Source organism: Acomys minous (assembly GCF_964271855.1).
Source record: "Acomys minous genome assembly, chromosome: 1".
NCBI classification, from domain to species: domain Eukaryota; kingdom Metazoa; phylum Chordata; class Mammalia; order Rodentia; family Muridae; genus Acomys; species Acomys minous.
Window position 1 is genome coordinate 175,029,691 of NC_140483.1, and position 26,149 is coordinate 175,055,839.

Genomic DNA, 26,149 nt, shown 5'->3' on the forward strand with positions numbered 1-26,149 from the left:
CAGGGAGACACCCACTGTGATTTGGAGGAAGGAGGGCTCCAATACAGGAATAAGACTTTCACTTTCTTCCTCAAAGAGACCAAGCGTATGTACCTCCCTGTGCTAGGGGCGGGGGTAGGGGAGGGGGGGAACGGGGCTGGGGGAGGAGCCTGGGAGCAGCGTTATGAAGCTGGCCTTCCCCTTGATTTCTCATTTCTAGGAAGGTGATTTGCGAGCCCTGCCTGCTCCAGACAGGTACTTCGCGATAGTTTCCACAAGCATGAAACGTTGCACGCCACTCACTCACAGGGGCTATGTGGCGAAGGCTGTCGAATGTGTGATTTAATGTGGTAAGACTGTGGTATCAGTGACACTGTGGTGCGTTCACTCCAACATTTTCATCTACACGTAACACTGATGCAACTGTCCTGTGTTTAGCTAGAGGCTACAGCAGCAGCAGACGAGTGAGTCACTGCCCTGGGTCCCCTAGGATTTCTCATCTGTAAAATTGAAGCTAGGATGGTCTTTGCTTTGCTTGGTTCGTGTGCTCACTGAGCTGCACATGAATTCTGGAGCAGTTCACCCTGGTGCTGGCCAGAGGCTGAGAACAAGGTCAACAGGGAGAAAGATGGAAGCGGCTGCTTTCAGTCTGCCTCCTGGGCTCCAGAGCACCGTGAAAGGTACCAAAGATGCATCGGCTCCATGCAAACCAGCTGCCTGGTAGTTTCTGGAAGCTTTGGCGTAACGCAAAGGGAAGTAGTGCATAAATGATGTGATGAAATTATTTGCTGACCATGAATTTACTGCTCAATTAGTGAGGTGGTGCTATGTAGGAGATTTACCTAATTGGGACTTTCTTGAGCTGATCTGGGTTTATTTGCCATTTCACAGTGATTTTATCTCAGGAGACTAGAGGGTGAAGTGTTGAGTTCCCACCACGACCACCTGCTCTGTGCTTTGAGCCTTTGTTACAGATCCTTTGTGATGAAAGGACTCCTATAGGAGAGATGTTTAGCATTAAGTGCATTTTCCCTCTGCATTCAGCTCAGAATAATTGTCTGTGAAAAAGTGATTTTGAATCATTGGCCTGGACATACCTTGGGCAGTGACTCTCAACCTGTGGGTTGCCACCCATTTTGGGGTCAAATAGCCCTTTCACAGGGGTTGCCTAGGAAGACCCTTGGAAAACACAGATATTTGCAGTACGTTTCACCACAGTAGCACAGTTAGAGTTACAAAGAAGCAACAAAAATAATTTTTTCACTGGTGGAGTCACCACACATGAAAAGCTATATTTTAAAAGGTCGCAACATTAGGAAGGCTGAGAACCACTGACCTTGGGGTTCGAGATCCAGCTTGTGTGTCTTGGCATCTTTCTGTTCCATTCCCCTAATTCCCTTCTCTAAGATGCTGCCAAAAGATGATGCTCAACGCCTCTCTTCCAGGGCAGCAGCTCAAAGTTTTTCATAAGCACCAATTGAGGCTTAAAGAAAAGCACCGATTCTGCTGAGATTTAGGTGACAGCAGCAGGTTCAAAGAGCTTTGAAACTCCTAAGCAGATCTGACCGGGGTGGGGGGGTGGGCGGTGGGAGGGGTGGGGATGTCCTAAGCAGGTCCCCCTGGGGTTCCTCTGATGTTTAGCCTCAGAAGCTTTCAAAGTGAGCAGTTGAAGAAGCAGGGAAGGTAGAGACCTGCTTTGCTTAATCTAAGGTCAAGTCAAGTACTCAAAAGTTCTGAGGAGCCCACTCAGGCCCCCATGTCACTTCTTTCATGTTTGAGACCAAAGACATGGATTTCAGACCCTTCATTTTGCAGATCAATGATGGCTCTGTCTCTTGGCAGCTTTGGCCCAGGCCCACTCTCTGAAAATGTCCTCCATTGCTAGACAGGGGACCAAGTAGTAAAAATGACTATGAAATGCTTCCCCCCCATTATAGATACATTAAACAATGCCATTGGTGTAGTGGTATCATGCATGTTTCCTATTATAGCCAGGTGTGGTGGCGCACGCCTTTAATCCCAGCACTTGGGAGGCAGAGGCAGGCAGATTGATGTTAGTTCAAGGCCAGCCTGGTCTACAAAGTGAGTCCAGGACAGCCAAGGCTACACAGAGAAACCCTGTCTCAACTTCCTCCCCCAAAAGATTCCCACTATAGATAAGGTATAAAAATGGCTTTAAAACTAAGACGCACAGAGAAAAAGTTCACACTCAGCAACATCAACCTCGGTGGGTTAAATTTACTTAGATTTATTTCTAACCATTGTAATGTCAACCAAGCATTAGCTTTTGGCTCACCTTACACTTACTCTGGATGGTAGTGGTAGCAGACAGACCATGTCACAGAATTGTGGCGAAGAAGTAACATGTGCCTTCTGCCCTAATCCACTAGCCATTTGTCCCAATGCCAGCACTTAACATAAGGAGTTTAGACAGTATCGTAGATTGCAAGGTATGTGAACAGCAGCAAGGACCACAGGACCACAGACTGACATGTTCCTTCTCTTGGCTTGGCTTTGCTCTCTGGGTGCACAGGCCATGGGATGCTCACTGCTCACTGATCCATTGTTCTGTTGTGCTGTGGATCATGTTAGCAAGGGTGACTGGTACCCATCCCATGTCCAGGATCCCCTTGTTCCGGCCCTTCAGTTCATTTTTATTCAAGCTGCAGTGGCTAGAAGTGTTTGAGCTGCCCTTACCCCAGGCAGTAGGGGGTAGGGAAACAGTACTTCCAGGAACCTGATCCCAGCCCTGTTCACTCTACATATCCTTGGTAATTACTCTCCTCCTGGCGTCTTTACTCTGGCCTCTCTTGCTCATCACTTTGATCCATGCACATAGGTGTGGCCAGCATTTAACTTCTCTCCCACAAGCTCTTCAGTACGAGAAAAAACTTGACCAAGTGGCTGCTTTTAAGAGCACAGGTGTCTGGTTTTGCTCTGTGCCAGTCATGCAATCCACCCTTGGTCTGTATATGGTGTTTGTATAATTTACTCCCTTGTCTTTCCATAGTATGAAGAGTGTTAGAATTAAAACCCCAAGTCTCATACAAAATATGGCATGTAAAGATGTTTTTATTATTTTAAAGATTCATTGACATCGAGACAGGTTAACTCCTGGCAACACCCAGCCTACTTCAAAGAAGATGAAGAGCATTAAAGAATCTCCATATGGAGATGGCTTCAAATGTGGCAAACAAGCCACTGGGCAAAAGGTCCTCATTTCTACCACAGACAGAATTCTGTCTAAAAATGGGCAAGCTTGGATGCAGGCAGAGTTGATGGCCAAACTCTGCCAAGACAGGATAAGATTTCTTCAATAGTTCCTGCCTCACAAATGTGTCAGTTATATTGGGCCAGAAGGCTGAAGATGATGCTCCAACGCTATTGAGAGTTCTGGGTGACTGTTCAGGTAACAGACTATCTCTGTTTTTCTCATTTCAGAAGCTGCTAACTGCACTCTATGTATACTCAGGTAATTAATTTTATTTCTTCTCAAATCTCTGATGGTGTTGAAGACCAGACAATTTAGTTTTACAATTGAGCTTAGTTGTTTAGGGGCTAAAATGTTTTAGGTCTAGATAGAAGTTTTAAGTTGATAATGATGAGATATGATAGATATTGATTTACATTCAGAATTTTAGAATCACCAAGATAAGAAAGACGTTTTCTTCAAGGCTGCCAAATACAAATTGCCAAAACACCAAGAATGTAACATTTATATAGTTCCTGATTGTTTCGTGGTTCTTCTTGCTGCAGGTAGTTTATTGTATATATGTGTAATAATATAAATGTATATGTAAAAAGAAAGAAATATTTAATAAAAAAGAAAAAAACAAGAATAAAATAAAATTTGCTTGAAAAAAATGATACTTAAGGGGTCGGGGGAACCCTAAGTCTGTATGATAATTGCGTGAATGCCAAGTTCACATTTGGCTTTTTTGCTTTTGTAAATACATTACATGCTATTACAGTAGTAATAACTCTTGTCAACTCTGTTCCAGTATTCCAGTCAAGCGGTAAGGACTTTTCTTCATCTTAAGTAGTTAAGTTGAACTAGACCTGGAAAAAAAAAAGTTGATGGATTTCCTAAGGAGACTGATACAAGCTTAAGGGATATTGAAACCAAGTCAGAGAAATGTTTTCGGTGGCCAATCAAGAGAGCAGGTAGGGCACGAAATGAGCAATGACTTATTCATGATCCAGATAGGCCGCCACCCTGTTATTCAGCTGCAAGGAGGCTAGGCTCAAAGGGCAAGGGCTGTATGCAAGCAGTGCCACTGCGGCTACCTGGAGGCAGGGTCACTTGAGTCTGAACTGCCAAAGGACCCGGGGACCCGTCTGCCAGGGCCACGAACGACCCCCACAGCTTAAGTTCATCCCGGGCTTCTGATGGTGGAGAGGCAGTGTCCCTTGAACAGTGCAAGGGTTCCGGGGGAGCTCACCTGCCTCCCGCAGGCGCCAGGGGCGGGGCTTCCCGCGTCCCCTTTAAGAGGCCGCATCACCCGCCCTGACGTCAGGGTGTCTCTCCGCACGAGCCCGCGTCCCGCGCCGCGCCCCCGCGCCAGCAGCTCCCGCGGCCGCAGGATCAGCGGCGGCCCGGCGACCCTTTGCCGCCTCTCCGCATCCGCAGGTGCACGCCACGCCGCCTCCCGCATCCCATCATGTCGGTGGCAGGGCTGAAGAAACAGTTCCACAAAGCTACTCAGGTAGGGCGCGTGCAGGTGCGCCAGGGGCGGCCCCCGCGGACGGATGGCGCCCTCCCCTGCGCCTTCCCTGGCCAGGTCCGGTCCCTGTAGGGCGCTCAGCGGTGGCCCGGCTCGGTGACCCTGCTCCCTGTCTCCGCTCGTCCCTCCTCCCCGATCCTGCTCCCTGGCGGCTGCATCCCTCCTTCCTCTCCCCGCTCCGAGTCCCTGCCAACCCCTCCACCCTGGCTCCCAGTCCCCAGTTCCCTGTCCCTGGCGCCACCGCTCTCTATCTCCGCAGTCCTGGTTCCCCACCGGGGTTCCCAGGCGCTCGGTACCCGTAAAGCAGCTCTCGGGCACCGCAGCGAGGGTGCCGCGCAGGTGCCTGGTGGCGCGGCGGGAGGTTATGTAAAGTCGCCTCGGTGCGGTGACCTTGCGGTGCGGTGCGCCCCACTGTCCTGGGATGTGTTGACAGGAGTGGAGTTCGCTCTCGAAGCTGCCGGGTTGCTGGGGCTTGGCTTTCTAGGCTCTGTGCTCCTCCTCGGCCTCCTCTGAACCCCTCCTCCCCAGGCTCCCAGCATGGGAGGATGTGGTTCCTTCAAGGCGCATGCATGCATTAACTTTTCCCTGGAGAACTCCTTGGTGAAGCTTGTTTGTGGCCAGGGCTTCATCAGTGGGCTTCGTGTCTTTAAAGTTTCCCCACAGGGTTTTACAGCAAACGCATAACTCCGTTGTTAAAAACTTGAAAATTACCGTCGGTTTATTTGTAGTGACTCATTTACCACATTTTCTGGGGGAGGTGAATAAACTATGATTAAAATCCATTTAACTCAGACCCTCATAATTTAAATCTCATTGGACCCAACTGAAGGGTTTTACAAAGAGAATATGGGAGTAAATACTTACAGTGTGACCCAGTTCTTACATAATGTGTGGAATTACAATCCTTTTATTCATTTGGAACAGATTCAATTTTAAGATATATTTAGTAACACAAGCCTTTATTGATAAACCATTAAATACTTTTTGCGTAATGTAGCCTTAAAGATCCTTATCTTAAGGTAGCCTCAATCGTGCAGCTTCTGCAGTTTCTCCTTCTGGAATCCCATGGCAGCAGTACTGTTGCAACCTGCACAGGGAAAAGATAGGGGCCGCCTTCCTTAAGTTTGCTTAAGATGCAAAGTGAATTTCACCCGTGAGCATCAGCGCTGTCATCACAGACTTACCCTCATCAAGATGTTCTGTCAGTTTAGGAAAGGAGAAAAAAGCTGTTTTAGGAATACACACAGACACACACACACACACAGACACACACACACACACACATACACACATACACGTATATGTATATATATTCACATATATGCACACGCCCATATATATGTATACACACACACTTATGGTTTTCTCAGTAGACTTGCAATATCTCCATCAGAAATGTACAATCAAGTACAAAGTTGACTTGATTCTGGCAGCTTTTCCGTTTTACAGAACCAATCTCTGCTACCAGCGAATGGCCAAGGACTTCACTGATGTGTCCTCAACCCCCCCCCCCCCACCTCCACCCCACACTTTAAATTTTGGTACCTGTCACATTTCTAAACTAGACTGAAACAATGATTTTTTTTAAACCAACATCAAATGCTTTTTTTAACGACAAGGCATTTAGAAGGCTTGGCTTTTGGGGTAGAAAAGGCTAAGATTTGACACCCTCCCCCTTACTGTCTCTGGATTTAAACAGCTAGTTTTTGAATCTTCCCTTGCTAAAAAAAATGAGGCTAACATTCCTTTCTCAGGGATAACATAGGATAGATGAATTGGTCGAGCACACGTAGATGACGTGTAACGAGTGATGGCTGTTAACGTTAGGCATCGTCTAACTAGCGTCAGGCACCTTCCCTTCCACTGGGAATAATGAAACTGGGGGAAACAGCTGGAGCTACAGCTTTTAGGTTTGTTGTCACACACAATAACCATCTGACTCCGATTCAGTTAATCCTGCGCCTGTACCCAACCTGGAAGGGAGAAAGGATGAAATGGAGCTGCAATATGGACCGACGCCTTCTTCCCAGGCTTGGAGGAGTTCTGCTAAAAACCAACTTGCTATTGACTGCCCTGGACTCGGGTGCACTATCGTTTCTTTCCTCTGCCGAGAAGCATTTTGTTTTAAGGCAGCACAGTCCTGTTCATAGCTTAATGGAGCCTCAGTCTCTAAAAACTTAAGGCAAAGGTTACTCCCCTGTGCATGGATGTGTGTTCTAGAGGGTGTGTGAAGCCAGGCTTGGTGTTGGCGTGCTCAGAGGTATGAGGGAAACGGTCGTGCCCTGCTTCTGCAGCCACTTTCCCACACTGGTTCCAGAATCTGACCTTAGCTGCAGAGGAAGTGTGAGGCTGCCATGGCTCCTGGTGTGGACTGCCCTGCTGGTGCTCACAAGGCAGCATTTCACCTTTTTGTGGAACTGAGCTTTTTGCTTGTGTTAGCGAGGGGTGCCTGGGATTTTGTTAATAGAATATACCTTTAGTGTCTGCACCATTGGTTTAGGATTCCTGATTAGGGTCTGTCCCTGCGGTTTTTAAAAAATATTAAAATTGATTTTTCTGTTGTCAATAGTTACTATGTAATTGAATAATTTTAATTGTAAAGTAGGACAAATGAGCAATTATCACACTACCTTCAGTGAGCTTTTTTTCTTTCTCTTTTTCTTCTTTCTTTCTCTCTCTCTCTCTCTCTTTTTCTTTTGTATTTTTTGAGACAGGGTTTCTCTGTGTAGCCTTGGCTGTCCTGGACTTCCTTTGTCCACCATACTGGCCTGGAACTCATAGAGATCCGCCTGCTTCTGCCTCCCTGAGTGAGTGCTGGGATTAAAGGCCTGCACCACCACACCCTGCTCATTGAGTTTTATTTACATAGAGATTTCATTTTATCAGCAGTAAGGCCACCTTTAAAAAAAACTCATTTGAATTTGCAGCGGTCAATGTAAAAATAGCTTTGGTTCTGGTTAGCATCCTGCAACTCCTACTTTTTTTTTCTTCCTGCACCTCGTGACCACCTCGTGTTTGATATATGTGTTTTACTTAGGGTCCTAGTCCTGTGAAGGGACACCATGACTATGGCAACTCTCTTAAAGGAAAATGTCCAATTGAGGCTGGCTCACAGTTCAGAGGTTTAGTCTATGATCATGATGGTGGCACACATGGGGCTAGAGAGGCAGCTCGGAGTTCTACATCTGGATCCACAGGCAGCAGGAAAAGAGAATGAGTCACCAGACCTGGCTGGAGCATCAGAAGCCTCAAAGCCCATCCCCCACCGACACACTTGCTCTGACAAGGCTACACCTACGCCACACCTCCTAATAGTGCCACTCCCTGTGAGCCTACAGGGCCATTTTCATTCAAACCACTATATGGTACGTACATGGTCTTTGTGCGTACTTCAAACTGTATGGCAGTTGGGGCTGGAGAGATGGCTCAGCTGTTAAGAGCACTGTCTGTTCTTCCAGGGGTCCTGAGTTCAATTCCCAGCAACCACATGGTGGCTCACAACCATCTGTAATGAGATCTAGTATCCTCTTCTGATGTACAGGTGTATATGGAGGCAGAATACTGTGTATGTAATAAATAGATAAATAAATATTTAAAAAAAAAACCAAACTGTATGGCAGTTTAAGAAATTTTTTACAGGGTGAACTGTTTTAGATCATTACATTACTAGTTTGCTAGAATTTATATAGCAAAGTATCACCAACCGAGGGATTTGACAGAAATGTACTGAGTCATTAATCTTGGGGTACAGGCGCATGAGGTCTGAGGTCACTGCAACAGGAAGGCTATGCTTCCTCCCATAGCATCAGACAAGAGCTTCTCCAGGCCCCGTTTCTAACTTCTGGGGCTTTATTGATTGTCTGGCTTACTTTAACTTGTAGATGCATCACCTTGGTTCTGTCTTCAAGTTCACATGGTACTACTGTCTGCGTGTGTTTGTGCTCAAGTCTCAGTTTTTACCAGGGTGCCGGTCTTGTTGGGTTAGGAGCCTGTCTACCCCAGGACGACCATATCAGCAGTGTCCTTATTTTCATGTAAGGTCACACTCTGAGTTAATGGAGATAGAATTTCAACATAAACATTTTTTGGAGGATATCCTTTAAATAATAGCCTATTTTTCATAAAATGGTTTGTTATAGTATTCTTACTACTGCATTTGAACCAACATTTAGAGGAGGGCAGTTCTTTCTAAAGTAATATGTAATTTTCTTTTGTATGGGACTGGAAACAGTTTCTTGTTTTTCATCAGTTTGGTAGGCTATTGCTCTAGTCTGAGTTGTCCCCACTTCAAATGCATGTGTTGAAAATTAATGGCTAATAAGAGATTATTAGGAGTCAGTATTTAGGAGGTGATTAAATCTGAGGGCTCCCCCTCCCCGCAACACACATGGAATCACAACTTCACTACTGCGCCTCTAGGCTGGAGAGAGAGCACCCATTCCAATGTGCCACAGTGAGGGGGTAGCAACAGGATGCCATCTTCCCAACAGATCGAGTCTCCATTAGGTAAAAATCTGCTGCTGTCCTGATCCTGCATTTCCTTAGACTCCCAAACTGTGGGAAACAAATACCTCCTGTGTGTGTTACTAGGCTTCCGTCCTCCGCGACAGTCATCCACCCCAAGAGAAACGTGCGCCTGTTACCTTACTCTATTTTCTGTTGCCGTAACAACGACCTGAGATTGAGTCGTTTAGAAAGAGGTTTATTTTGGCTTATGATTCCGAAGGCTGGGAAATCTAAGATTAAGTGGCTGCATCCGCTGAGGGATTGTGGTGTCCAGCTCACGCTGCAAGTCAGGAGGGCAAGTGGGTATGTTAAAAGGCACAATAAAAGTGGTGGCCTCTCTTTTAATTGAGAAAAAAATGAAGCCGTTTGTGAGCACTGTGCCTGGAGACCCCACTAACTTTCCCCTAAGTCCCAGCTCTCAGTGCTGCTGTCTTGAGGTCCCAGCAGGTGAACTCTCTGGGCATTTGCTCCAACCACAGTCCCTCTGTCTGTCTGCATCTTCAGATTTTTTTTTTAACTGATAAAGCTCATTTGGGTAGCATGTGACTATGACACAGTCTCATGGGTGTGTGTTGTCACAGCAGAGTTTTTTTTGCCTGAGAAAAATTGATTCCACTGGTGCTCCAGGCCTTTCTCTTTTATTCATCATGCAGTATTTTCTGTAAATCTGCTTTTGTGTTTGTTGATTTAGGAAACAGCATTAAAGTTAATTAATTGTAATTAAATATTCAGTTATGACTTTATATATTAAAATTTCACTTTCTTAATTGGTTGCCTTACACAGTTAACTCACTGTTGCTTTGAAGTCATGAGTTTGGCCCAGGGCTCCTATGCCTGTATCTTCTTGGTAAGTATGTCAATAGACTGTGCTGGCCCTGTGTGTTTTGTAAACTATATACCAAACATCATGAGTGCATTTCCCTGGTAGAGAGTGCTTAGTTGGTGGCTAGCCTCTTAAAGGTATTCTTAACCCCTGCCTTCCTCCACAAAATAAAATCGTAGGGTGAAAAACTGGTAACATTTTTAGGAGAGAAGCCATCCATCCACCCATCTTTGTAACTGAACTTGACAGTAACTGGACTTGACAGCACCTGACCCAAATCTAGCCTTCTCTGAACTAAATTTAGGGGCAGCCAAATAAATAGAAGAGACCTTCCAGGAGATGCTAGGATTGGCTGGGATAGTGCTGGAGAGAGCGCTGTGCTTGCATAATAAGGATGGTTTGAACCATGTCTTTGTCTTTTTTCTTTCCTTTTTAAAAAGGTTGTTAATGAGCTCATAATCACCCATGCACTTGACAATGGACATGTCTCTGGCGTGTCAGTGGAAGCAATAACTAAGTAATTTCTCTAGAGGCTGTGGTTTTCCTTGACTGAAGTTTGATACATTTTTTTTTTGAAACTTTTCTTCATTAATGCTTTCTGTTGAGTTTCTGTGTGCTTTAGTTTTAATCCAGTTAGGAAAGGTTTGACTGTCTTTCAAATTAATTACAGTATTATTGCAGACAGCAAGACTTGATCTAAAAAAATATTCTTTTTGGGGGGCAGTTATTGTGTGAAGCTAGGGGCATGGGAGTTTGGGAAGGGAAAACTAGGTCATACAGAGTGCATTCGACTCTGCTACCTGGGCAGTGTTTCTAGTGGAGTCCTGGGCTCCCAGGAACTCAGGACTTTGTTAGCATGCAGGTGAAGAGGTGAAAAGAGAGATATGAGAATTTATAACTGGGTGAAAAGGTACAGGTTCAGGACCATTCTACTGCTTAAAATGGGCAACTGGTAGGCTTCATTCTGTGTTTAAGGCCTTACCCCGATAGGCAGGCGACCCTGAATAAGAAATCAGGGGATTGTCTTGACCTCCCCCTCCCCCTTTTCCTTTCCCTTTTTTGTTCTTCTAACTGTGCAGCCTTGTTCTGTATTCTTTCAGTGTTGAGCTGGGTGTGGCCATAGGGTTGGAGCATGGAGAAGAGACTGTAACACTTTAGAAGCACACCCTCGATGCTGGCATGTTTACTTTAATGCTTAGGCTTCTAAAAGAGCTCTTACAGTATTTTTCAGGTCTCGTTTGAATTTCCATATGCAAAACAGAGATCTATTTCTTATAGTGAAAACTGAACATTCCCTAAGAATTGGCAGTTTTATAGTGCCAAGAAAAACCTGAACATCCAGGCACAATACAGGACACATGACGCTCTACCCAGACCTTTACATGTACCAGATGTGCTAAGCCCAGTGAAGGGTCAGTGGATGGGAGTCACAGCAGTTTCATTCCTGTTGTGTTTCCTGCTGTTGTCTTGCCAAGTCAGCATTGGGAAGGCCCAGTGCCTACGCTAACTGTCCTGCTGGTCAGTGCTGCGAAAGGTTCAGCCTCTACAGTAGTCATGCTTGGTCAGTCTGTGATCCAGAAGGAATTCTTTTCTTCTCTCTGGTATTTGGTCTGAGCTAGTGAGAGTAGAAGGAAGTGTGGCATCTTTGGGAGATGTATAGCTGTCCTTTTAACACCCCTGCTTATGTAAATGCAGCGGTTGCTTTAACTACTCATGGCTCTAGGCTGATTGGTCCTGTAGTAGTTACTTTTCCGTAGCTGTGATAAAATACCCTGAGCAAGGCAAGTTATATAAGAAGGAAATTTTGGCTTAAGGTTCTAGAAGGATAAGAGTCCATCATGGTGTGGAGGCCTAGCAGCAAGTGGCAGGTGTGACAGCAGGGACAGGAAGCTGAGAGCTCACATGTTCAAACCCAAGGGCAAGGCAGAGACATTGGTTGGAAGTGCTAAGAGCCTGCTCTCAGTGACAACTCCTTCCAACAAGGCTACATTGACCAAACCTCCCTAAACAGCAACAGCAACTGGGAAACAAGTGTTCAAACGCCTGAGCCTGTGGGGGCACATTTTACATTCAAAACCACCACAGGCAATAACATTTCTTTCAAAACTTAGTTAAGGGTCTTGGTTGGTGAAAAAGGGTAGATTGTGTGTCGCTCTTTCATCCAAAGGACTGAGAGGGGAACAATTCTGCATCTTGTCTGTCATGTCACCTGAAAGAGGGAGTGGGGATTGAAAGTAGGATACAGAGACTCGAGAAATAACGAATCAAGTCAGGAAATTTCTGACCAAGATTCTCTTTAATGCAGGCTAGTAAGGTCAATAGGATCTATTCTGATCCCTCTCCCTAGCTCCCAAGGCAAGACAAAATAGCCTGAATAGCTCCCTGTAAGAACTTCCTATTACTGAGTAGCTCTCTGAAAGGATTTCCTTAACCTTCCAGGTGTTTCTTAGTAGGGACTTCCCTACTTCTTTCAAAGGTAAATAGTCGAAGAATGGCCTGGAACACAAAGACCTGTTCCGTCAGAGCTCAGCAGCTGGAAGGTCACAGCGAGCAGTCTAAGCATGGGATTTTTGACATGGCAGAATTTAGCACAGCTTCCCACACACAAAAACTAAGAGTAACAGAGGCCCTGGGCACCCCATGCTCCCTTCTTTCCCACTGTGACCTCCTTACTCTGTGTGGCTTTCTTACACCCTAGCAGATGTGTAACTTTCTGCCACTTTCTCTTGCATCTCTGCCCCAATATGTGTTCCCTTTATGCTGCCCCTTGAGGCTCTTTCTTTCCTATCTCTAACTCCAGTATTTAGCCCATGAGTTACCTTCGGAGACCATGTTAAACTTCTTTTTAAGGAGACCGAGATCATTCACAGGGCTCTATGTGCCTTACTATCCTGTGCTAGTGCCACGGTGAGCAACTTGGCCAGGAAGAAAATTGATGGTCCAATGTTTGAATGAGTAACCTAAAGGCAGAATGCCCTGTAGGCACTGACTGCACGGGGACCGAGCTTTCGTCCTTCTTGTCTGTCCACAGTGCTCACTGAGGTGGCCCTAGCACACTCCGTTGGCTTAAGGGTAGTGCTGTGAACAGTTATTTTTTAAAACTGTTAGCTATGTAACTGCCCACGTGGCTGCATGTGAGTAGGGGAGACCTGTAACCCTCAAGCTTTCGCTGAGGACGCCATCCACCATGTGTACACTAGTGAAATGGACATTTGATTGTCAGTAGCAGCATGAAGCATTTACCCAGGTAAGTTAACATGCTAGTACCCTGAGGTCCTGGTCTCCTCCTATACCTCCAAGAAGCAATACATAGCAGTCTTTTCTACCAGATGTTGTAAACCTTGTATTTATAACGAGGAATTAAAATCGTTTTTTTTATCTCCTCAGCCTTGTAAAACTTTTATGCAAATGTTTTACTCACACTCAATGGGTAGAGCCTTTGTCTGCAAGAAGGTGCTTGCGAACTAAGTGGGAAGCCCCTTCTTTCTTCCTTCATGTCCTCTGGGCTGACTCTTGTAAAACTAGTGAGTCACAAACGACTGCATTAGAAACCAAGTGCACTCCCTGGCCCCTTGGCCTGGTCTTCTGAGAGCAGCCTCCTGATGACGGGGCAGCTGTGCCTTGTTGGGACCCTTCACGTGGGGTCACCACCATCTCTTTCCCTGTGACCCCCAGTGTATTTCTAACACACCTAACTTCTCACTTGACTTCTAGCCTTTGATCCACTTAAGCTGGACCAAGTGATATTTCATGAAACTCAGATCATTATTAATCATAAACTGCCTTATGTGAAAGGATATGTGATAGATGGGGAACATTATGAAGCCCGTGCCAATTGTTTGTCAAAACTTGACGACTGCTATCTAATTCTGCTCCCTCCCCCTCCACCCGCACCATAATCCACTCCCCCAATACAAGATATTTCATGTCTATGCAAATATTATGAGGACACACAGAAGCACAGGATGTCTACTTGGAGAATATTTTCAAAAATATCAAAAACATTTGAAACCATTAGGATCATCATATATGTATGAAAGTTATAAACTTGTCATACTCCAATGATAATAATTATATGTGTATATGTGTGTGTGTATGTATATATATGATATAACACCTTGAGCATCTTATACACATTATTTTACTCAATCCTCAATAGCAACCCTTTGAGGGAGATAAAATATTGTCTCAGCTTTACCGATGAGAACAGGAAAGTACAGATGATGATGCTTTGATGGTCTGGGTCAATGATACACCATCCTGAATGCCCCCGATCTCATCTAGTTCTGCTTTTCAGGGGGCACAGTGAGTTACGTGGCTGTCATGTGATGAGAGTTACCCCTTTATGGCCTCAAGATTCTTCTTGCCCAGTGACACCCTGGATGCTTCTTGCTATGAATGCCTGGACAGTCAGCTCAGAGTTCGGTCTCTTGGATGCTGTAGTTTCTTTCTGTATGGTGAAATAATTTGCCTGTTTCTTAAATTCGTCATTTGCTTTGATGAATACAGTTGCTGCAGTGATCTGATAAGTGGATATGTTTTAGGTGGCACTTGTACTTAGTTTCCTACTGTGTTAGTCAGGATTCCTCAGCCAGGTTCTCCTGGCTATAGCTATAAGAGGGGCTTTGTGATGGCCAGTGGCTCAGGAGACTGCAAAGGCCCAGAAGTCCTACACTACACCCTGAACAGGAGATCAGGAACCTGAATTTGACGTTCTGTCCAAACAGAGACACAAGAAGCAAGGTAGCTGAAGGTGTAACGTACAATCTAAGGCGAAAGAAGACTAGGCCTGGGGCTGTCCTCAAGCTCTGGAATCAAGACTCTCGAACCTGCCGTCTGCTGTTTGAAGGCAGCAGAAGGTGGAAGTGGAAGGCCAGGGGAAATTCCTTTTCTTCTGCCCATTTCTTCTATCCAGGTCCCTAAGGGATTGGGTGTATTTAGTTTATTTAGTCTGATTAAAATGCAAGTGTATTCCAGGAAACTCCCTCTTAGACACACCCAGAAGTATGTGGTGTTTTTATCAGCTGAGCTTCTGCTGATTTGATGTACAGATTTAACCATTCCTTTGACTTAAAAATGAATCATTCCACCTTTTATCTCTCTCTCTCTCTCCCTCCCTCCCCCCCCCCTCTCTCTATCGTGGCAATGTGAGGGGATTTCTGAGTGCTACCCACCCAAGCTGCCTTGGAACTCACAGTTCTCCTGTCTCCATCTAATTCCAAGTAGCCTTGAGCTCCTGAAACATATCAGAGAACTGAGCCGCAGCATCATTTTCATAAAAGAGGAACATGTCATTTATTAAAAACAATATCACATGCGTATACTCTTGGGTAAATATGTGCACTTGGGGTTTATTCTGACTTTGTTAGACAAGATTAGCAAAGCTTTACTGTCAGTGTCCTGGGACTTGTAAGAAGTAAAAGCAGAATAGAGAAATGAAGTTACCCATCCTGACTCGGGCTGGGTGGCCTGGAGGACGGCATTACACGCTATGTATTTGGCCTTGGTCCCAATTTTCTGACAAAAAGCCTCTTTGGAATTTTCTGCAAGGTTAGTCTTTTTGTGCTAATGAGATGACTGGGGGCTGGGGCTCCTTTATAACTTCAGGATGGGGCTGGTACTAGATGGAGGGGTAATTCGAGGTGGGCAAGTTAAGCCCAACCCTAACATCTAGGGAGGAGAAAAGGGCCAAAGGTTAAGTTGATAATCCGTAGCCAAAGATTTAGTCAGCCAAGTCTACTTCAAGAAGAATTCACAACATTCTCGCATCACTCTGTATGGGAAGAATTCTGATGCTGGGCCAGTGGAGCTCGCTGGGTGCTGTGGCTGGAGAGACCCCCTAGCTCTGGCCCTTCCCCCTTACCTCACTCTGCGCCCCTGCCCCTTCACTCTGCCAGTTCGCCTGCAGTCTTGGTTTTGTTCTTTGAAGTGAATAATTGCAAATAAAGCATTTGTCAGGTTGTTGTGAGACAATTCACCAAATTTCTGAAATCTAGGCCAAGGGCAGTGGCATCTGTGATTTGTTTGTTTGTTTCCTGTTACTGAAAATATATTTTTTCTCACATAAAATATCAGGATTAGATTCTTCTCTCTTTACTCCTCCCAGTTACTCCCTACATTTCCTCCTATCCAGACCCACCCTCTTTCTGTCTCTCATTAGAAAACAGACTTCTAAAGAGTGTTCAGCCTTGGGGCCTGGCTGTCAGTCTGTGCAGCGCATCCTACACTCCAGGCAACAGGCTGGGCTGTTTGGGGGATTCCCCTGGGGCCCCTTCCCCAAGGCCAACAACTCAATTTGATGTAATCCAGTTCTAGGATTTGAAGGTTTTTGTTTTGGTGACAAAAGATGGCCAGTTTCTTGACTCTTCTCTGTCTTCTCCATGACTTGGTGATTGCCTTTATATATGTGTATATTTTAGGAAGCTGCTTGTTGTATGTTAGGTCTCCATAGTAACCCTACAATGGTCCTTGGTTTTAGCTGTCTCTCCCTGTGCTCCTTCCTTGTTCCCCCTACCTTCCCCCTCACCACTTGATTCTCCAACTCCCAGTCCCCCATCCTCAGTAACTATCCTGTTTACCTTTTTTAGAGAGATCTATCTGCATGTCCGAGGCTCTTACTCTATACCCAACCTTTGTTGTCCTATGGATTGTAATTTGGTTTTCATTGACTTAACAGCTAATAACCACACACAAGTGAATACATAGCAGTTTCTGTGTCTTTCTGGGTTTGGGTTACTTACTGAGGATGCTTTTTTTTTTCCTAATTGCATTTATTTACCTGTTGATTTCATTTTTTTTCTATCTTGCTGAGTAATAGTCATTGTGTAAATGTACTACATTTTCTTTATTTGTTCTTCTGTTGAGGGACATCTGGGTTATTTCCAGTTTCTGGCTATTATAAATAGAAAAGCAGTGAAGGTAGTTGAGCAAGTGTCTGTATGATAGGATGAAGTGACTTTTGGAAATATGCCCAAAAGTAGTATAGCTGAATCTTGAGGTGGATTGATTTCCATCTTCCTGAGGAACCACCATACTGATTTCCATAGTGGCTGGACAAGTGTGCAGTTTCCCCAGCAATGAAGGAGTGTTACTCTTGCTCCACACTCTCCCCAGCATGGCCTGTCACTTCTTTAATTGATTTTAGGCACTCTGATGAGTATAAGATGAAATCTCAAAGTAGTTTATTTTGGATTTCTTTCATGACTGAAGATGTTGAACCTTTCTTTAAATGTTTCTTAGCCATTTGAGTTTACTTTTTTGAGAATTCTCTGTTTAAATATGTACCTCATTTTATAATTGGGGTATTTGTTTTCTTGGTATCTAGTTTTTTGAGTTCTTTATAAAAATTTGAATATTAGCCCTCTATTGCATTTGTAGTTGGGAAAAATCATTTCCTATTCTGTAGACTTTAAAAAAAAGGTCTTTTATTGTAACAGAAGCTTCTCAGTCTCATTAGGTCCCATTTATTAACTGTTGATCTTAGAGCCTGCACTACGGTGTTTTGTTCAGAAAGTCGTTCCTGTGCCAGTGAGTTCAAGTCTATTTTTCACTTTCCTATCAGGTTCAGTGTATCTGGTTTTATGTTGAGGTCTTTGATCCATTTGCAGTTGAGTTTTGTGCAGGGTGGTAAGTATGAATCTGTTTGGATTCTTGTACATGGAGTTGCCCATTTTGACCGTCACTATTCGTTGAAGATACTTGCTTTTTCTAGTATGTACTTACGGCTTCTTGATCAGGTAGCCATAGGTGTGTGGACCTCCATATGGGTCTTCAATTCGATTCCGTTGATTGGCATATTTATCTTTATGCTAATATCATGCCCCTTTAATACTATAGCTCTGTAATCCAGTTTGAAGTGAGGGATGCTGATACACCCAGCAGTTCTTTTATTATTAAGGATTGTTTTAGCTATCTTTTCTCCCTCCCCACCCCCACCTGTGTTTCCATATGAAGCTGCAAGTTGTCTTTTCAAGATCTGTGAAGAATTGTGTTGGAAGGTTGATGGACTTTGCATTTAATCTGTAGATTGCTTTTGGTAGGATGGCCATTTTCACTATATTAAACCTACTAACCCTTAAGCATGGGGGATCTTGCAATCTTCTGATGTCTTCTTCAATATCTTTCCTCAATATCTTAAAGTCCTTTTTACTTTCACTTGCTCGCTTAGAGTTACCTTAAGATATTTTATATCATTTGAGGTGATTGCAAAAGACATTGTTTCCCTGATTTCTTTCTCAGTCCATTTGTCATTTGCATATAGGAGGGCTATTGATTTATGTAGGTTAACTTTGTATTCAGCTATCTTGCTGAAAGTATGTATCAGCCATAGGTGTTCCCTGGTGGAATTTTTAGGGTTCCCATATGCGTATTGTCATATCATCTGCAAATAAAGATCTTTACTTCTTTCTTTCCAATTTGTATCTCCTTGGTCTCCTTAAGGTGTCTTATTGTTCTGGTTAAGACTTGGAATATTGTACTGAATACTTACAGAGAGTATGAACAACTTTGTTTGTTCCTATGAGTTTCTCCATCGAAGACAACTATGATTTACAGCTGGTCAGCTAACAGCAGAGGACATCACCTGTGTGGTGATATCCCATAGGCCAGGACAGCCCTGGGAGATCTGATAGTCTTTTCAGATAGGGTCAAAGTTCATTGAGTGAGAGGTTCCGATAGTATCTCCTATAGAAACATTTGCAGAACTGGCTGCTTGTGGTAAGAACTCTCTACATGTTTCCCCAGATGAGGTCACAGAAATTCTGTGTCAAGTGTAGTGAGAATACAGGAAGAGAAAGTCCTTGCTCTGTCTCTGTCCTTATAAGGGAACTCGTCCGCTTTGACTGACTCACAACACCCCCTTCCCACAGACTGAAGTTATAAATGCCCCCACTGTCCTCTGACCATCAGGGGGGGGTTCTATTTATATCAGTTATGAGGTTTCATTATCTTTTATTTTAAAAAGACTCTTTGTTTAGAGCAGCCTGTCTCACGTGTGCAGAAGTGCAGTGGAAGGTGATCATCAAGGGAAACTGAGGCTCCCAGTCACCAGGAGATATATAGATCATGGTCAGGAGGGGCCCAGTGTGGATGCTCAGGGCGCGGCCCACATTTCCTCTCAGTGTCTCTCCACTCCGAGTGCCTCTGCAGCCTCAGATCAGTCACCAGCCACTGCCTGTGAGCGCTTCTCTCCCATAGCCCCTTTCTGCATCCGTCAGTTCCGTAGCTGGGTAGGATAGTTTGGGGCATGTTTGTAGGTTTGCACCTTAGACTGCCAGTCTTAATTCTGCTATTTAGAATCTAGCTGTCATTTTTGTTTTGCTTGTTTCTTCTGTGGGGATCCATTCAGGGGCCTTTGTCATCTGCGTGCTAGGTGGCTGTTCTGCTACTGAGCCACATGCCCAGCCCTTTGGCGATGTAAAGAGCAAATCTAAAGTTGTGCCTCTGCATAAAGCTCTTCAGTGGCCCTTTGTGGCTCCCAGCATTGAGCCTCTATGAACTCTATTAAGGAGTTTGGCACCCCCTTGGCTGGTTGTCTTATCTCCCTTAGCTCCTTATATGTGGTCCACTACGCGGATGTTCCTGATGAGTCTTTGACATTTTGCCAAGTAATGTTTGCTCTGCAGAGTTGATGTTCTTAATTTGGAACCTGTCTTCTGCGCTCGTCCTCTGGACAGTTCCTTCCTGTGTTTTGTGTAATAGCCAACTAGTCACCAGCTCTCTCCTTGACATCATCTCACGTTTAGAGTGGGTCCACTACCTGCTGATGTACAACGGGAACTCCCCACGGTAGCTCTCCAGGTAGATCGCTTGGCACATTTCTCTGCAATCCCCATTTTCCTTGTTGGTGTCCTCCAGGGAGCTCATCTGTTCAGGGTTATATTCCCAATGCCTGCCCCATAGTAGACATTCAACTAACGTTTACTGAATAAGTCTGTATTGTTTGTTTCTTTTCTATAATATTTATAATATAAAGTCATCTCTAGGTATACATTTTTTTTAATTTTTATTTTTACTTACATATCACATGGTTATAAATTCTTACTTAGATGTTAAAGCATATGCTCCTAAAGTTGTAACTTTGGAACATTAAAATAAGCCTTCTTAATTGTAGAAATCGCTAATTAGCTAGGCAGCGATTAAGCTCCTTTAATACCCATAAGATCCCTGGGAGGTTATAGCATTATTAACTCCTTTTTTATAGCTGAGGAAAATGAAGTTTAGAGAGGTTAATGTACTTAAGATCATACGGTTTCAATGGTAAAGTTAGATCTGTCATGAGTCCTGTTGTAGCCTGCTGCCAGACCTAGAAAGTGTTAATAATCAGTGTGGAAAGGAAAGCCTTTTGGTATAAAAAGTAGATGAGTTTGAAAAGGCAGCAAATGGGAGTGCTACAAGGGACTGAGGTTAAAATGCAAAAGTCTTGGGAACCACACAGTGTTCTTCTTTGTTTAGATGGGCTGAGATGAAAAGGATGTCAGCGTTGTGAGTTAGGAACACTGTTTGGATATGTCTGTCTCTGTCATTTTGTTTATTTTGGGGTGGTAGTTGAGGGCTGTGGAGCTTAGGCTGTCTTTACATTTTTGATCATCCAGTCTCTGCCTCCCGAGTGCTTGCTTTCCGCATGAGCTGTGGGCTCCTGCTGATGGTCAGAGTGCAGACTTTAGCCCTTCACATCAGCAGGTCTCACAGTTCTGATGTAGAACCTCTCCGCAGAAAACCAGTGTGTCAACATACAAGACTGGGAATACGATTATTCATCTTAGTAAGATTATTTACTGCGACTATCGAAACAACCCAAACATCAAACACTAGAGCTAAACCCTAGTGGGTCTCTGATTGAAAAAAAAATGTCATAGATGTTTAATCCACAGAGCAGCATTTATTGGTATAAGAAAGTATTCGTGGTCATATCATTACAGAATAACCCCCACAAAATATGTGACATTGGTAAGAATAATCTTATAATGAAAGTAGCTAAAATACACGGATAGTTTATATGCTGGTTTCTGTTGCTCGAATAATTATATTTCATATGACCATTTAAATATTGATTGTCCTGAGTCAGTGGGATTTCGGATGAGCAGGCTGTGTTTCTGCTTTCCTTCTTTTCTTTGGTAATTTGATATTAGATCTGTCAGTGAATTTCCTTCTTGCTACATTATCCCTACCCCTACTTTCCCATGTTGAGTTGAAGACATGGAATAGAGGAGTGCTGGGAGCCAGGGTAGGAGCTAAGAGTAAACTCTGTTTCTGGAAAACATGTCTCCTTTGTCATTTACCTGAAGGACACTTACTTGCTCTGCCCTCTGTTGAGCCCAGGATTGAATTGTGCTACTGCAGTTTCTTCTGAATGCGTGGCCACCTTTCTTGTCTCTCCAAGGAGAGGTGGAGGCGTACCATAAACAGCCAGTAGCATTGCTTTCTGTAAATGAAGATTTTGTTTTCCAGACCCCTCTTCTTGTCCTTGGGAAGTCTGTGGTGAGCATTGACTGCTTTGCATGCTGGGTAGGGGGCAGCTGGACTTTGAGGTACACAAGGATGTGCCTGGTGCTAGAAGGGAGCTGCCCCTCCTCAGTCTCCTGCCCTTTGACCAGGAACTCTCTGGCATCTCTTGCTTCTAGCTGCACCACAGAAGACTGACTTGAAAGCAATGACATTCTAGCAAAGAAGAACGAGGTGGGGTGGTCACATACCATAAGCATACAGAGGACTTTTTTTGTGATGCCCTTTGAAATATGAGGACAGTGTTGGTAACCATGGGAACGGGGAGTTGGGGTGGGGTTTCAGTCTTACTCACAGAAAAGTGAAAAGTGTAAGGAGCATAATGGGCACATATTGCCTTGTTACGGTGTCCCAGACAGAGTAGCCCAGGCTAGAAAAGGCAATATTATGAGTAGCCTCAGAAATGACGGCTCTGCCTGGAGGGAGCAAAGCGTACAAGGTCACCGGCAGCACCAAGCGTGCCACACGCTGGGACAAGGGTGTCTCCGTGGATAGCTTACCTGCTGGTGTGCCCTGGTGCTCATATTATCAATCTCTGAGGAACATAATTTGTGAGCTTACTTTTCCAATCTCTGCAGAATCTCATTAAGCTTCTTGACCAATGGTATTTGCTTATGCTAAACTTTTTTTTTTCTCTTTTGATGGTTTTGATGCACACTTTTTATTTTGGTTTATTTGATACTTCTAAAACCACAATTCAGCATGGAGGAGGGCCTCACCATCCCCCCCCCCCCCCCCCAGCTAGTCAGGGAGAGTCAGTTTGCTTTAAGAGTGTGGTTCCTGATAGAGTGACCCATGTGACATGTCTGCATGCAACACATATGCTGTCCGAGGTCCTATGTGGGTGTGTTTGTGCCATGTCTCCCTCCCCACCTGTATAAGGATACTGGGGATGGGACTCAGGCCCTCATGCGTTTGGTGTGGGCACCTCTACCCGGTGGTTTCTGAAGGAAGGCAGAGGCAGCAGAGTAGATAGATCCCTGACATCTGTAGATTCTGGGATGTCCTCCTTCATTGACTCCTGAGAAGCAAGAGGCTGTGCCGCATTCTCCACAAGCGGCATTGCTAGCACAGGGAGGTTACAGGCTGGCCTCTGAGCTTTCCTGGAAAGCAGTTAAGGTGTATTTTAATAAGCTGCTTTATAAGTGACTTTGATTTTAGAGCTCCTTTGGCACTGTGGAGTCATTCTTTTACTACTTCGGTGTTTTTCTCTGAGGAGATCACTGGGTTCATCTTACTCAGATCTGTGGTGTACGTTTGGACTGGAAAAAACCCAAGCAGCTCTGACAGGCTCCTTCCCTTGCCCTCCACTATGATTTCATTAGGGTTTTGTCTTTGTTTCCTTGGTGGGTGATTAGACCCCAGCCCTGCCCCCTTACTGGTATCGTAAAACCATGTGACAGGCTGTAGTGACTCCCCAGCCTACCTGAGGTCACTCTTGGTTTCTGCCACTTGCAAGGCTGTGGAGACAAGCTTGACACTAAACAATTCCCTCCCATATCCCCAGTTCTTCTGCTTGTTTTTCTAGAGTCTTCTGTGAACAAATAGAATATGGGGTAGTATATGCACAGAAGACAGAGGAGTTTGGGGTACTGGAGCAGGTAGCGTCTTTATGTTAGGACTTCTAGAGTCCACATATGAAAAGAGCGGATTCCACATTTTCGAAGCAGGGCCCAGTTACTCAAACTTGATTATTAAACCCTCCGTGCCCGTCTGTTTCCTTCTGTTCCTCTCTTTTCCATTTTCCCTTCTTTATCCATCCTTGAAAACTCACTTAAAAAGATGTTCAGATTGCCTGTCTATCAGATGATGGTGCTTTTCTTCCAAAAGTCTTTAAAGCTGCGGGGGTGGGTGGTGGGAGGGGGGGGGGAAGGGCAGTGACACACACACACACACACACACACACACACACACACACATTTGTGTGCACAAATACAGATGTATTTATGTGGTGCTGGGGACTGAATCCAGGCCTGTCCAAGTTAGACAAATACAGTACTACTGAGCTGTATTCCCAGTCCTGCATGCATTTCTTCAATTTTGAAACTAGGTTTGAGAATCTTGCAAATATTACCACTTTCTTCTCTTCTTTCAATTTCTTGGAGTGTGTGTGTGTGTGTGTGTGTGTGTGTGTGTGTGTGTGTGACGGTGTTAAGGAATTCCTGGGGATTGAACTCACAGTGCTGAGCACACATTGTAACTTTGAGGTAAAATAGCAGCTTTATTGCTGAGGCTTTTTTGAAAAATCTTCTTTGCTAATAAAAATTCCTTATTTAATATGTCAAATAATTCAGCCATCATGATTGTGTTCTTTAAGCAATAAGGGCTCTATATATCATATCTGTCTTGATTTCTCCCTCATTTATCACTAGTGAAGAATCAGATTAACTTTGCAGAGGGACACTGAGTGACATTGTACCACATTATGGTACAGCAGTACCACATTACTGCTGTAGCTGTCCACAGAGAGGGCATCTTGGCCAAACCATTTAGGGTGAGGAAACAGAGGCCGAGTGACTTGTCCAGTTCACACACCAGGTGACAGGATCGGGAGCAACTGTGGACATCTTGTGAATGCCTTGTGTGGAGGCACAGGCTTCTCGTGACTCTATGCGCATGTGGCTGAGAGGGTAAGAGCGGGAGAGGAGCAACCTGGTGATGCTGCCCAAACTGCCAAGGGCTGGAGGTTGTCACAGGCACAGACGCTCATTCCTGCACCTATAGGAAGAATTTTAAAGGCAGCTGTAGATTTATTTTTCCTTCCAGGAATGTTATGAGTTTTGAGGACGAAGAATTCAGGGAACCTTTCCTCCATAGTATTGTTGAAGAGAAGATTTACAATCTAGTTTTTACTTGATAATTTCTTGGGAGCAATAAACCAACGGGAAATTGATTTACGAACATGGTAGTGCAAAGATCTGTAGCCTCTATGCTTGTGGTTTTGGTAGAATAGTGTTGTCTATTCAGTATACCTGGCTCACACAGGAACCGCCTTTTAAAATAGGGTTGATAATTAATGACCATTGGATGAGTGAAATATCTGCGGCCAGAATTCCTCTGGGTTGTGGGCTCATTCTTTTTTTTCTAAGAGGAGTCATTTATTTTCATTAAAAAAAATTTTTTTTTTAAATTTATGTGCATTGGTGTGAGGGTGTCAGATCTTAGAGTTACGGACAGTTGTGAGCTGCCATGTGGGTGCTGGGTATTGAACCTGGGTCCTTTTGGAAGAGCAGGCAGTGCTCTTGACCACTGAGCCATCTCTCCAGCCCCGCCCCCCTTTTTAATGTAGGCTTAATGGCTTATTTCCATGCTGCTCTGGCCCCCATTTATGCCAGGCTACTAGTCCTGTAGCATTTCCTTTTCTAATTTATTTATTTATTTATATTGCAATTTATTCAGAATATATCCCGATTGTTATCCCCTCACTTGTATCTTCCTAATCCCACCCTCCCTCCCTCCCTCTTTCACCCTATTCCCCTCCCCTAGGCTTCTGACAGAAGGGGACCTCCTCCCCTACCATATGACCACAGCCTATCAGGTCTCATCCAGATAGCCTGCTTCCCCTTCATCTGTGTGCCAACAGGCCTCCCCACCAAGGGGAAGTGATCAAATTGGGGGAACCAGAGTTCATGCAGCCCCCACTTTCCATTGGCTAGATCTGAATAGGGGTTCTAGTTTACTGCATAGCATTCCCTTTTCTGATGCCAAATCTGTCATTCTGAAACACTGGCACTTGCCACAGTGTCGGTTTCTGGAACACTGTCAGTGTCTCTCGGCAGAATTCACTGCTTGGTTTTCTTACCAGCCCTGCCCTGGTGCATCTGGTGGTCGTCTCTCAGGTGAACAACTTCAGCACTTCCTGTCCTCTGTGGACCTAAACCGGCCTTTGCCACTTCTGAGAGTAAAGACTTTGAAGACATTCTGACTTCAAAGACCAAGAATCCCAAATGGAGAGCTACTGGGGCCTTCTTGACTTGACATGTCAACCTATCTTTCTGTTACCCTCCCCCAACCAGGATCAAGTTTCTCCATGTCTGTGCTCCAGACATCTTATCTTGCAAGCAGTCGGTAGGAAATTGTCACTTGCCAGGCTGTGACGTATGTTCTGCTTGTGGAAATGTGAATAAAATGTCCATCCTCCATCATCGTGGAACCGGCAGGGCAGTGATTGCCAAAGCCCTGCCCTCATATAGACATGGATGGGGAAACTGGTCACAAGTGTGACAAAGATCAATGCTGAGGATTCTCCGTGGAGGCCGTCCCTAACACTGCCGGTGGGGAGACTCTCAACTTTTAATATGTAGGAAAGCGAAAGGTTAAAGGTTATTTATTAAGTATACCTGGGAAATCAAGCATCACAGATACTGACATGGTACTTCTGTTTATGTTTCTCTAAGAGCAGAAGGCAGCTTGACGGGCAGTTGCGTATTTTTGATTGGAGTGGGTGGTCTCGTGGGTAAAAAGTACTTTTGTGTCTTGGGATGCTAAAGTTCTAGAACATCTGCAGCTTTAACACCTTCTGTTGAATGAGCAGAATCTATGTGATTTCTTACCAAAGGCCCTAAGCAGCCCAGTGGTTTTCTCCCTGAGGATGTGACTTTAAACTGAAAAGGCA

General features: G+C 44.6%; 1 protein-coding gene and 1 long non-coding RNA gene across 2 annotated transcripts in view; both read left to right on the plus strand.

The window, feature by feature from the left end:
- Positions 1-4,487: 4,487 nt before the first annotated feature.
- Positions 4,488-26,149, plus strand: part of SH3GL2 (SH3 domain containing GRB2 like 2, endophilin A1) — a 169,109-nt gene continuing 147,447 nt past the window's right edge. The window contains exon 1 of the mRNA XM_084779129.1: positions 4,488-4,685. Within this exon, the coding sequence (XP_084635255.1) occupies positions 4,641-4,685 (45 nt within the window). The 5' untranslated portion in view covers positions 4,488-4,640. The remainder of the gene's footprint in view (positions 4,686-26,149) is intronic.
- On the plus strand, positions 4,700-8,312 carry LOC311595992. The gene is made up of 2 exons (XR_014778646.1): positions 4,700-8,068; positions 8,162-8,312. It is a non-coding gene; the product is annotated as an uncharacterized lncRNA (long non-coding RNA).